The sequence below is a fragment of the Ornithorhynchus anatinus genome, chromosome 18, assembly GCF_004115215.2.
Source record: "Ornithorhynchus anatinus isolate Pmale09 chromosome 18, mOrnAna1.pri.v4, whole genome shotgun sequence".
NCBI classification, from domain to species: domain Eukaryota; kingdom Metazoa; phylum Chordata; class Mammalia; order Monotremata; family Ornithorhynchidae; genus Ornithorhynchus; species Ornithorhynchus anatinus.
Genome location: NC_041745.1, coordinates 36,839,605 through 36,852,861, shown reverse-complemented (window position 1 = coordinate 36,852,861; position 13,257 = coordinate 36,839,605). Strand labels below are relative to the sequence as shown.

Sequence of the window (13,257 nt, the reverse complement as noted above, 5' to 3'; positions counted from 1 at the left end):
CCTCTGGGAGCTTACTGTATTTGAGGTCATGAGTCCTGCGGGTCATTTAAAATTTTCTCCATTTTTATTCATAATCGATTTGCCCTCTATTTTATGGTTTCTTTTTGGCCTGACCTAATTTATTTTGGGACCTGGGTCTGTAGACCAGTGCTAATTGGAACATTGATCTATTCCTTCAGTACAGTCCTTGGACTGTCAGCATAGATTCCTGGAGACAGTCATTTCAGTAGCTTAAAAAAAACCCAGCATGGTCTAGTAGAAGAGGCATGGACCTGGAAATCAGAAGACCTGGGTTCTAATCCCAGCTCTGCCACTTGCCTGCTGTATGATCTTGGGCAAGTCATTTAGCTTCTCTGTGTCTCAGTTTCCTCATCTTTAAAAATAGTGAAAAAAAACCACCTGTCCTTCCTCCCGCTTAAACTGTGAGCATCATGTGTGACAGGGACTACGTCGGATCTGCCGATATGGCATTTTACCAGTGCTAAGAGCAATATCTAGCACCTAAGAAGCGTTTCACAAATACTACAGTGATTATAATTAGAAAGAGAGGAAGTCATGGGGTGGACTTGGGCTGCTGTGACCTAGCCTCTTGATCAGCAGGGGACAACAGGGGAAGTCTGGTGGACTGCACTTGCAAACCCTATTCTCTTCTAGCCTGAGGTTTGTGTTTTAGACGAACCCCAGGTATAAAGAAAATTCAGTTTGCATGTGTATATCTGTTATTTGAGGGGGTGGGAGGAGACTGAATTGCATTCTGTCCAGGGAGGCACATGTCATCAGGTGAAAGTTCCCTCCTTCTCTACTGCATGCTATCCAAAACACATAGTGGAAACATACCTTTCTGGAAGAACTGAGTATACATTGGTTTCCCTGGTTTTCAGAACCAAGGAGCTGAGCCCAAAAGGCTAGCAGTCCCTGGAACTGTTTCCTCAACACTAGGACCAGATGCTTCCCGGCCCTTGAGGCTTGGAAGAGGTTCAGGCTTCCGCTTCTTACTTCCAATTGTTATGGCATTTCCAAAATAGATTATCTCAGTCTTGCCCAAGTGGTGGCACAAATGGTCAGTTGAAACCCATCATGTCAGTGGGATATCAGTAGTTCTAGTAGTAGGATTCATATTTATCGAATCTCCTTTTGGTGCAGTGTATGGCACTAGTTGCTTGGGAAATACAAAATGAAGCAGTTTCCTGTCTGCAGTGATAATAATAACAATATCATTAATATAACAGTACTAGTAATGGTAATATTTATTAAGTGCTCACTAAGTGCCGAGTCCTAGGGGATAATCCGATTGGATGTGTCCCTGTCACACTTGGGGTTCCCAGCCTGAAGGAGTGAGAATGGGTATTCTATCCCCATTTTACTGATGAGGAAACTGAGGCACAGAGAAGTTAAGTGAGTTGCCCAAGGTCATATGGCGAAAAAGTAGCAGGACTTTGTAATGGTGAGGTAGTCACTTAAACTGATCCCACACTCTGAGGGAGAATGAGGAGAAACTCTAAATGGTGCTAGAGGAGGAAGAAACTCGATCCTAAGGACCCCCTCCCTGAAGCAGCATGGGATAGTGGATGGAGCACCGACCTGGGAATCAAAAGGTCATGGGTTCTAATCCCGGGTCTGCCATTTGTCTGCTATGTGATCTTGGGCAAATCACTTCACTTCTCTATACCTCAGGTACCTCATCTGTAAAATGGGGATTCAGACTGTGAGCCCCGTGCAGGATGGGACAGTGTCCAACCTGATTTCCTCGTATCCACCCCAGTGCTTAGTATAGTGCCTGGCACATAGTAAGCACTTGAGAAATACCACAATTATTACTATTATTAGGAAAAGCTAACTGAATTAAGTGGTAGGGACTTAATCATTGCTTCCACCTGGAACACAGCCAATCATGGAAGAGGATTGCGGAAGGAGCGCCCCCCTCCCCCCCAGTCCTTTTGAAAGAGGGGTTTGAGTGGGGATTGGAAAAACACGGGCCAAAAAAGGACCTCAGAGGGTCAGGGTACCCTGGAGGTTTGGGTTGGGAGCTTAAGATCCCAGAGGAGTGAGGCTCCCACCCTGATGGGGAAAAAGGGTCACATGGAAATAGCTGCCACTGCTCCCTGAGCCTTCACCTCACAGGATCGATCCCAAGGGCTTGGTTTTAGGATCCAGCTGGGAAAGGGGCCATTCCCACTATGTAAGTCCTTCCTTGTCCCCCTCCGTATGGGACAAATGCGAACTTGATCACTTCAGCACATAATGCTCAATAAATTGATTGACTGATTGACTGATTCCCTGTCAGAGCAGGTGATCCTGCTAGTCGAGAGGAAGGCAAAGCCCAGAGGAGACAGAGCCTCTTAACCCTAGTGGCCAAGAGGTTGCCCAGTTCAGCTCTCCACAAATTCCACTCCTTCAGTGACTTCCAAGACATCTTGTCAAATCGTTTGGGATTTCATTTAACCTTGAATGAAAATGCTAAAAAATGAAGGCGTCCCATTGTTCTTTCTTTGAAGATTCCAGACATACATAACCACAACTGACGCCTACTGTGGAATTCATAGCAAATGGTGGCCCTGAGCCTACCGTGAACCAGCGTGGATAAATTACACCCTCCGGAAGGGAAGTGCTCACCTGTGTGAGGTAAATTACTAAGACATGCTGTAGTGCCCTGCCACGGTGCCTGAGTCAGCAGCTGACTTCCGGAGAATATTTTTATTCACCCCTGCTTCATTGGAGGATAAGGATCATACCGGTCAACCCCTGCTGTGATTGAATTGCAGTGCATGGGTTAGTTATTAATAGTAGTATATCCTATGCTCTTTTTAAAAGGACAGATGACAAACTCCAGCTAAAAGGTTCAGAATCTGTCAGCCTCAAAGGAAGTGAATTTAAAGGCCCGGTGGATAAGCATATCTCTGCTCTGAAGCATTAGTAAGCAAGGATTCTGAAGACCAGTGAAGGGGGTAGGATGTGGAGGGATTTGCAGAAAAAAAATCCAAATTTGCTTTTCCAGGAGAATTACTAAAGAAATTAATTTACATTGAGGGAGAATTTTGTACTTGCATTCTGGCACAGGTTGTGCAATTAATTTTCATTTGTGAGAAGAGCAAGGAAACCTATCCTGAAGTCTACTTTGAGAGATACTAAAGAAATATATGTTCTGTTTTGTAATATCATATACACGTAGGGATAGATAATAACGATGGCATTTGTTAAGCACTTCCCAGTTCTAAGCACTGTGCTAGCCCTGGGGTAAAAGCACTAAAATCAGAGGAGAGCACAATCCCTGTGACATGGGGCTCACGATTTAAGTGGGAGGGTGGACAGGAATTTAATTCCCATTTTACCAAAGTGAAAACTGAGGCACAGAGAAGTTAAGTGACTTTCCCAAAGTCATACAACAGAAAGGTGGTGGAGCCAGGATTAGAACTCCTAGCTCCTAACTCCTAGTTAGTCCCCTTTAACTCCCAATCCTCTGCTCTTTTCTAATGAGTCATGTTCCCCCTCAAGGAGATAGGTAATATAATATATTAATAATTCAATATATATAATATATTTAATAAGGGTATGTCATAGTTCATGCATCTTTCCCTTTAGCATGTGAAAAACATTAGGGGATAATTCCACACAATTCCAAAGAAGTGAGCACGTGCAAAAGGGTAAGTGAAGTGCATGTAGTGGAGGGGAGATGAAAGGATAAAAAAATTAAAAAAAAATGAGCCCGTTGAGCCAGAACCTCTCCTGAGTTTTAAATCTTTTAGATTTCACCATTAAGACAGACTATGTCAGGTGGCTCCAAACCTGTTTTCAAAAGGCTACTTTCTTCATAACTACAATCTTCTGTCCATTCCCTAGGAATTGATTATTATAACAAGATCATCAACGACCTGTTAGCGAATGGTGTTACTCCCCTGGTGACCCTCTATCACTTTGACCTACCCCAGCATTTAGAAGACCAAGGCGGTTGGAGAGCGGAAGCCATAGTTGAGTTTTTTGACAAATATGCCCAGTTTTGCTTCAGCACTTTTGGCGACCGAGTCAGACTCTGGGTTACGATAAACGAGCCCAGCGTTTTAGCCGGATTGGCGTACGAAGTCGGCAAGATGCCTCCGGGTGTGCCTCATCCCGGGTATGGAGCTTATCAGGCTGCTCATAATATGCTGAAGGCCCATGCCAAAGCCTGGCACAGTTATGATTCGTTGTTTAGGGAAGCCCAGAAGGGCCTTGTCTCTATAGCCCTACAGTCCCCGTGGGTGGAGCCAGCGGATCCCAGCTCTGTGGCCGATCGGGAAGCAGCAGCACGGTGCCTGGCCTTCTTTTTGGACTCATTTGCCAAGCCCCTGTTCATCGACGGTGATTACCCCACCCTGGTAAAATCGCAGGTAGCCGCCATGAGTCAGAAGCAAGGCCTTCCAGCGTCAAGACTCCCAGAATTTACCGAGGAGGAAAAGAGAATGATCAAAGGCTCCGTTGACTTTTTTGCTCTGCAGTATTACACATCTCGCCTGGCGAAGGCCAGAGCCAATACAGAGGGAGAACTCAGTTGCTTACGGGATGTAGAGGCGGAACTCTTGCCTGACCCGTCCTGGCCCAAACTGGATGGGAGTTCATGGATCTACGTAGTTCCGTGGGGCTTACGTAAACTTCTGAAATACATCAAGGTGATGTCACTCCCCTCTATTCCCCTCAACCCTATTATCTGCCCCCTTCACCTCCATGTACGCATGAGGGGGGTTGCCTGGAAGAGGGAAAGGGTAGAGTGGGAAGTGCCTGGGATTCATTGTAGTGACAGAGGTTCGAGGTTGCTCACACACTCTGACTTTCCCTGAGTAGGATAGGATCAGGCAGTTGCCTTAATGGACATCTGCAATTTGGGGGGCATCCCGAGGCTGTCTTCTGTAGGTAGATTTGAAGATCTAGGGATGATGGGCATCTGCAGTTTGGGGGGCACCCTGAGGCTGTCTTCTATAGGCATATCTGAGGACCTAGGGACCACAAAGAAATGGCAGTGGCTGTGTAGGAAAATTTGAGCAGGACCAACACAAGGCATCGAGGCTAAGTGACTTCTCAGCGCCTCATTGATTTTTGAAAAGCATTTACAAGGCTGTCGCTGAGCTGGATTCTCCCCAGAGAACCTTCACTCCCTGGCAGTAGATTAGTTTAGACTGTGAGCCCGTTACTGGGCAGGGATTGTCTCTATCTGTTGCTGAACTGTACGTTCCAAGCGCTTAGTACAGTGCTCCGCACATAGTAAGCACTCAATAAGTACTATTGAATGAATTAGTTGGAAGCATTACATGTTTTCTGCAGGCCTGCAGAGGTCAGTGTGCCACCCGAATGGCTTAACAACCCCAAGGAAGAATAGAGCCCAGAGCGGGCTTTTTTAAAGGTAGTCCTGCTCGAGAACCTTGAACACATGGCGGGTTTTCATTTATGTCAGAGAGAGCATGCCGAGCTGAAATGACAATTGCAAATTGCAAGGAGTCCCGCTCTCCCCTGCTGGGAAGGGACTCTGAGCCTCTGGCAGCATTAAGGGGTTAAAGAGCATCAATAATAAGCAGATGCTGATGCAGGGAGGATATTTCAGTATTCTCATTAAAATAACAGTCATTTCACTGTCTTCATGGGTATTTGCACAGTTTTGCTTTTCCACTGTTAGTCATAAAAGGTCAGCTCATGGAAAATTAAGTTAATAGGGTCAGTGCAATTTGATGAAAACTAGTTTTGGGTGGTAGCTTAGAGAAGATAGAGGGTAATGCACCTGATTTTATGGGCTTTTCCTGCATCTGTTCTGAATAAAACTTCTGCTCTCTTGTTCTAGGATACGTATAATAACCCTGTAATTTACATCACCGAGAATGGGTTTTCCCAAGGTGACCCTGCTCCACTTGATGACCCTCAGCGCTGGGAGTATTTCAGACAGTCTTTACAGGAAGTGTTCAAAGGTACCATTTGAAATGATGAAAGATCAATTGTGCAAACTTAATATAATTTTCCTACATGCCTATTTGCATTCAGCAAAGACCAATGATTTTTGAAGCTGAAATTCATGTAAATCAGTATAAAGCAATGCGATTAGAAAGAAGTGTTTAGGGAAAAAAAAAGGAAGGTGAGTCATTTTATTCTAGCTTCAACATCTTGGACTAGAATCAACTAGAAAATGAAGCTTTTCAACATTTATTCCTTGCAACTTGTAGAGGAGGGGGGGAATCCATTACTTATTCAAAAAGATTAGTATTTGCCAACTATGGCGTGTTTGTTTGCATATTTTTATACCCTACATGCCAAGAAATGAACTGGCAGAGAGTGAAAAGGAACATTTTAATTAAATATTTGAGCAATAGGCTGCAGAATGACAGTCCTATTTTACCTTAAGGAAACTGCACCCTGTTAGCTCAGTAAGAAGCATTTTTTTCCCACATAGAAGATGTGATTGTATTTTAAAATATTGATGTCTTCTCCGACGACTTATTCCCCTGGAATGCTCATCATGAGGGAAAACAAATGGGACACGGCCATCTTCTCCTGGTAGTCCTCATTTCTAGTTCTGTTTCCCCTCCCTGGCAATTGGTTGTGAAGTTCATGCACTATTTCTTCTGCCCAATTTCAAGTGACCCTTCTTTTCTTTGTTTGAACATTCTCATTTTGATCAGTTTAGTCATCTCTACCTCTAGGGGCAAAACCCACAGGTCTTGACTAAAAAGAGTTGTCTGTCTCCTTCGTCCAGGCTCAGAAAGACTCACTCTCTAGAGGCTGCCCTTCTTTTTGAATGATTGATCCTGCTTTGGGTCTCTCTGCTGCTCGCCTCAAGTGGCACACCTGAGTTTGCAGGAAGGGCTGCTGAAATGTAAAAAGTTGAAATGCTGCCTTGCTCCATTGTCAGGTAGCAAATTCCCTTTGGTTGTCTTTTGCTTATCAGTGTTGAGAACGGCTTAACCAACAGCCCACAGAGCGGTCTGTTTCTCTGTGTACACAGCTTAGCCGTATAGCGTGACCTAGTGGACGGAGCACGGGCTTGAGAGTCAGCCCAACTTTTTATTTTAATGATAGTTGTTAAGCGCTTAAGCATGTGCCAGGCACTGTACATATGTATCAGTGGCATTCACTGAGCACTTACGGTGTGCAGAAAATTGTACTAAGTGCTCGGGAGAGAACTATATATCATGGTTGGTAGGCACGGTTCCTGCCTAAAAGGAGTGTATGTTTACAATAGGGTGGATCCAAAGGCACATAGATAATCTACCATTTCTGAAGTTATTTTTTTAATTCAAACTGCTCAAAATCCTTTCCTTATCTCATTAATCAGTGCAGGCTACATTCCTGGGAGGTAGGTAGGTGGTAGGTCTGCCCGATCCCATTTTAGAGATGGATGCTGAAAGCTGAATGACTCATCCAAGATCATGCTGGCAGAGCTGGAAATAGAAATCAGGACTCTTGTTTTCCAGCCTAATGTCCGGTTCCCCTATTGATCACGATTTACAGGCCAGAACTTAAGTGGATAGGATTTCACAGCTGGCATGGGGAGCCAGCGGAGGGCGCATGTTTGTGCCACCATCTATTAATCCTAACCTCCATTCATAATAGCCTGGAAGAGTGTGGAGCAGCATATCAACCTACTCTGTGTGTTTGACTGCATTATGGGACCTTAGGTACCTCCTTCCTTTCCTAAACTCAAACTTGTTACAAAATGGCAGACACCACTGCCAATGCTAACACCTTTGCAAGGCTCTTGTGAGGATTACTTGGTGCTAGCATTCATCCGGAGCACCAAAGTTAAAAAGTAACCATGGGAATCCTTAAAAATAATAACAGTCCATGAAAGACATGCGTGGAAGTCCTGAGAACAAGTATTTCCCAAAGAACCATGGAATCAGATGGATGTTGGATGTGTGATTTCTGAGAACAAAACTTTCTCTCCAACAGCATGTTTAAAGATTGGCACCGAAAGGCATTCTCCTGGGCACCCCACTTACCTCCTTAGACAAAACCCCTCAGCGGTTCAACTGAGGAGCAAAAACAAGCCAACACTGCTGTTTCCTCATGAGACGAAGATGATAATAATTGAAAATGAAATGCCATTTTTGTCAGAAAGGGATTCTGGTGGTGTTTAATAAGGCTTCCTGTTTTGGGGTTGGGAGTTGATTATATAGGTTGGTAAAAATGGCAGGCTTAAGATTATGTTTGTCACTTTCAAGTTACCTCTCGACGTCTGGAATCCCTTGACAAACTCCGATTGACTAATCACTTTTCCAAAGCATTTTCCTCAGAATAGGGGTGGTGTGTTGACAAGCACCCATGTATCCCCCTGAGACTTACCTTCATTGTCTAATATACCTGCTGTTACTGGTGATGCTCGGAGTGTGAGTTTGAAGGCTACTGAGCAAGCTGAATTCCCTAACAGGAGAAGGAAAGATGACCTCATTACAATGTTACTATTGAGAGATTGCCAGGATGAATATAAAGTCAAAATGCTGACATCAGAAGAAATAACTTGGCAAGTGGATGAATGCCTGAGAGTTTTGGCTACGTGACTCTTTTGATAATACATATTATTTCATAACGTTGTAGTCAGGGAATGTGTCTACCAATTCTGTTATGTTGTACTCTACCAAGTGCTTGGTACAGTGCTCTGCCCAGAGTAAGCGCTCAGTAAGTATGATTGGTTGAAAAATACGATCGATAAACCATTAGACCCTCTTTCTGACATAGATCCTGTGCCAGTGATATGCAGGCCATTATTCTCCAAGAGACTGGGATAGATATGCAGATGCAACCTTGAGAAGAGCTTAAAAGGTGGGATATTTACTGATGCCATCAGTAGATCAGGGCACTGGGAATTACTTAACAAATTTGACTGCCCTGAAAAGTTCTTCAAGGTTCAGAAGCTACTTTATGATGGCATGCCTGGGTGGGACAGCATCAAGAGTGCCAAGTCTAATCCAAGTGCCAGTGGATTAAGGCAAGGGTGCATAGTGGACCTGGTACTGTTCAATTTATTCTACACACCATGCTGGAAGAAGCAACAAGAGATCCAAATACAAGTGTTAGAATATGCTACTGCACCTCTGGGAAACTCTTCCCACTCAATAAACTTTGAGCATCATCCACAGAGTCTTAGAGATAATCAATCAGTCAATAGTATTTATTGAGTGCTTGCTTACTCCCTACAGTGCACTGTCCCGAACACTTGGGAGGCACAATAGATGAGTAGACTCAATCCATGCTCTTATGGAGCTTACATTCTGTTAGGGGAAACTGGATACTAAAATAAATTGCAGATGGAGGAAGTCACAGAGTTTAAAGATATTTATATATGTGCTGCATGGAGGACTGGGATTTGAGTACCCAAGTGCTAAAGGTGATGTGAAGTGCTGGAGTGGCAATAGTTGGGGAAATAGGATGGGTAGTGAGAGATTAATCGGGGCAGATTTTCTGGAGGATATGCAATTTTAGATGGACTTTGAAGATGGAAGGTGCAGTGAAGCTGGGGAGAACATTAATGGCAAGATAGGATCATTGACATCATCATCAGTGGTATTTTATGAGCTTTTTTAAAAATTAAAATGGTATTTCTTAAGTCCTTACTATGTTCCAGGCACTATACTAAGCACTGGTGTAGATACAAACTCATTGGGTTGAAAACGGCCCATATCCCTCCTGGGCCTCGCAACCCTTATCCCCATTTTACAGATGAGGCAACTGAAACCCAGAAAAGTGAAGTGATAATAATAATGTTGGTATTTGTTAAGCGCTTACTATGTGCCGAGCACTGTTCTAAGCGCTGGGGTAGACACAGGGGAATTAGTTTGTCCCACGTGGGGCTCACAGTCTTAATCCCCATTTTACAGATGAGGGAACTGAGGCACAGAGAAGTTAAGTGACTTGCCCACAGTCACACAGCCGACAAGTGGCAGAGCTGGGATTCGAACTCATGAGCCCTGACTCCAAAGCCCATGCTCGCTTGCCCAAAGTCACACAGCAGACAACCGAAGGAGTTGTCATGGCCTAGTGACCTTCTCAGTTGCAGGAAGTAGTTTTGGAAAAGTGGAGTGTTTGGCTTTAATATGTTCATATTGTTTCTGAGCTATTTGGGCACCATGTTGTTGTTGTCTTATGATTCGAGTCATGTCCGAACCATAGTGATGCCATGGGTCCATCTCTCCCAGAATGCTCCACCTTTACCTGCAGTTGTTCTGGAAGTGTATCACATGGACTCAAAAAGCCTCAAGAAAAGATTCCTGTATGTGGGGAATGCTTTCTGAAATGCTTTCCATGAGGAATACAATGGGGGTAAAGCCTCCTGTCACTGAAAGACCCCAAGGAATTCATATGGTTCAGACTAATCAGAGCTTGAATTTACTGATTCTAGAGATGCCACGCAGATTTAGTGGCAAAATTTGGGCCTGCACTCTCCAAAGAAAGATGAGGAGACAAAACTATGAAAAATGAGAGAAATGGATAGTTCAGTAAATCAAACAATCAATCAAACTTACTGAGTGCTTACTGTGTGCAGAGCACTGTACTATGTACTTGGGAGAGTACAATATAACAGAGTTGGTAGGCATCTTCCCTTCCCTCAAGGACCTTTACATCTAGAGTAGTTGGTATATTTCTTTTCCAGATTTCCCTTCCCCCTTCCTCTAGTTAAACATAGACTGTTCTGTAGATGGGATTTCAGGAGCTTTCAAAGCAACCCCACATGCCAGTCCAGATCTATGCCTGAGTTAGCACAGCAGTATGTGATTGCAGAGAAGGGTTGCTAATGACCAGCTTTAGGCTTTTAATGACAAAACCCCACAGCAAGATGTCAGTGTGGTTATTGAAGACTTCACTGAAAGTGTTGAAACTGATACATTATAACAAGAAGGTTGTAAATCTTGGCCGTAGGATTCTCCACAACCAGAAAATGCTCAGCACAAAATGATCCCACTGCTGTCAGGGCTCTACTCCAACACTAGGACAGAAAAGAGAAATACATCCATTTTTCCAAAGTAATGTCTATCTGGCAGCTATCTGCCTCTCCCAGTCTCGGGTCATGGAAAATCGAGCCATTTAACTGGACAGATTGGGTTAAGTGACCGCTTGTTCAAAAATGAGCATCTTTTTCTCCAAACCCGAAATAGCATCTTACAGGTGAACACATTTACCTTTCTGAAAAGCAACCAACCATTTAAAATCCCTTCCAAGTTCAGAAGGTAAGATAGAAGCTGTGTGGAGAGGCTACCTTCCCCCATATAAACACTTGTTTTCAAAAAGATATAGAATCGAGTGTAAGTTTGCAACTTTATCTACTGCCAAACCACTAATTGCTCAGCTCCCTTAGAGCCCAGCGGGATCAAATCTGCTTCACCTTTGTTCCAGTGGGGCACGATCCATCTCCCTCTTTGCCTGGGGCTGTGAACAACAGGTAGAGGATTTTGTGATTGGAGGACAGATGGAAGAAAACCATTACATGCAAATGACAGACAACAATATGGTCTGGGGTGAATCTAGTGAAACCGGCAAGAGGGTAATTCAGTAAAGGAGTAAGAAAGAAAGAAGATGAGATAGTAGTCTCTGTTATATAGAGAGGTTTTTTTTGTGAATATATGTATGGATACATTAACCTTGAAAATAGTTTTGGAAACTCATTTGGTCTAGTAAGTTGGGTACCTAGTCATATTCAATTTATTCCATGTAGTCATGCCTGAGGATACAAGAGACCTGGAAACTGGTGTTAGAATATACATCCAGTCCCCTGGGAAACTCCTCCAACTTTACAGTTTATGAGCATCAGTGAAAATTCTTGAATCAATCATCCAGGAGCTACTAAACACTGTTAATGTGCTCTAGGTGAACACATACAAGAAGACATGAATATGAATATAGACTATATTTGGAGAATAAGCCAAATGCCATGGACTAACTGGACTTAAGTGTGAAGAAAACAAATTCTGCATCACTCTACCGTTAGGAATCCCTACTGATATTTTCATTCACAACAGAAACTTGAATCCTGTAAATTAATTCTGCTACCCAACCAGTAGAACATTGTCCAGTGATATAAAATTTGACATCACTGGAGTTGAAAATTAAGTGCAGGATATGTGTGCGTGTGACACTCCAAGCATCAGAGCAAAATAGAGTGCTTACTATTCAACTTCCTATGTGATTGTGATATCTCATGTCACACATCTGAATCTTTCAGCAGTTTCATCAGTGTAACTAAGGGCCGTTCTTCTCTGAGTGATTCCAGAATTTCCAATCCAATCAATTAATCAATGGTATTTATTGAGCACTTACTCTGGGCAGAGGACTGTACTAAGCACTGGGGAGAGTACAATACAATATGGTTGGTAGACCCATTTCCTGCCCCCAGAGAGCTGTGTTTAAGCTTTCCATGAACTGAGTGGAACAGAAAAGTCACTTGAGGTGGGAGTTGGGTGGCTTAGATGGTGGCTGCAATCAGGAAATATTTGGGAAGCAATCTGAAATATGTTAACTAAGTGCCCTTGCTTGCATTCCAAAGTCTTGTTTCGGTGGTGACCCGCTTTAGGGGTACATGGGCAACATAAATCCCCCAACTGTCTCTTCTCCTCCACTATTGCTGACTCATATCCATCATCTTAGTTCTTACCATTACCAGAAGAAGATGAGGTGGTGTGCCTAGAGAGTATCATGTAAAAGATATAGAAATCCCTAGGCTTTGTGTAAGAGACAGCCCGTAGCACAAACAATGAGATCCTAGAATAAGGTCATTTTTCAGATAGGTGCAGATTGAGAAGGGCACAAGACTGAAATCTCTGCACCCATGAAGGGCCTGGACAAGATGAACATAAAATCATTTTCTACCAAACCTGGTAGTTTATAAACAGCAGGTTCAAAAGTAGAAGGAGGAACATCTTCAACAGTGGCACGATGTATATGGAATGTGTTATGATAATAATTGTCTATTAAATCAAGTTCTTATGTCAATATCAAAGCAAAGCTCATTACAATACTACGTTGGGTAGAGATGATGTTCAAGAGGATGGATGACAGGAGAATACCATCACGAGTTGAACAGGGACTTCTGTAAGCATTGGCCACCCGTTGGTTCTTTCAACTATATCCACATGTGAATAAATCTCACCATTAATAGCACCATCCAGGACACAGATAATATAGATAAAAAAGTGATAGCTACCTAGACAGGCAGATCGATGCATTTCTTCTTGATGTTGCGGCTGATCGTGCTATTTCGTCTTCCAGAATTTCTCCGGAAGCAGGTCTTTACATTTGAGTGTTTACACTAGT

At 43.4% G+C, this 13,257-nt stretch overlaps 1 protein-coding gene across 1 annotated transcript in view; it reads left to right on the top strand.

Moving 5' to 3' along the window:
* LOC100082803 (cytosolic beta-glucosidase-like) overlaps positions 1–13,257 on the top strand; it is a 53,613-nt gene that overhangs the window by 15,631 nt on the left and 24,725 nt on the right. The window contains exons 3-4 of the mRNA XM_007673226.3: positions 3,838–4,643; positions 5,804–5,927. Coding sequence (XP_007671416.2) covers positions 3,838–4,643; positions 5,804–5,927 — 930 coding nt within the window. The remainder of the gene's footprint in view (positions 1–3,837; positions 4,644–5,803; positions 5,928–13,257) is intronic.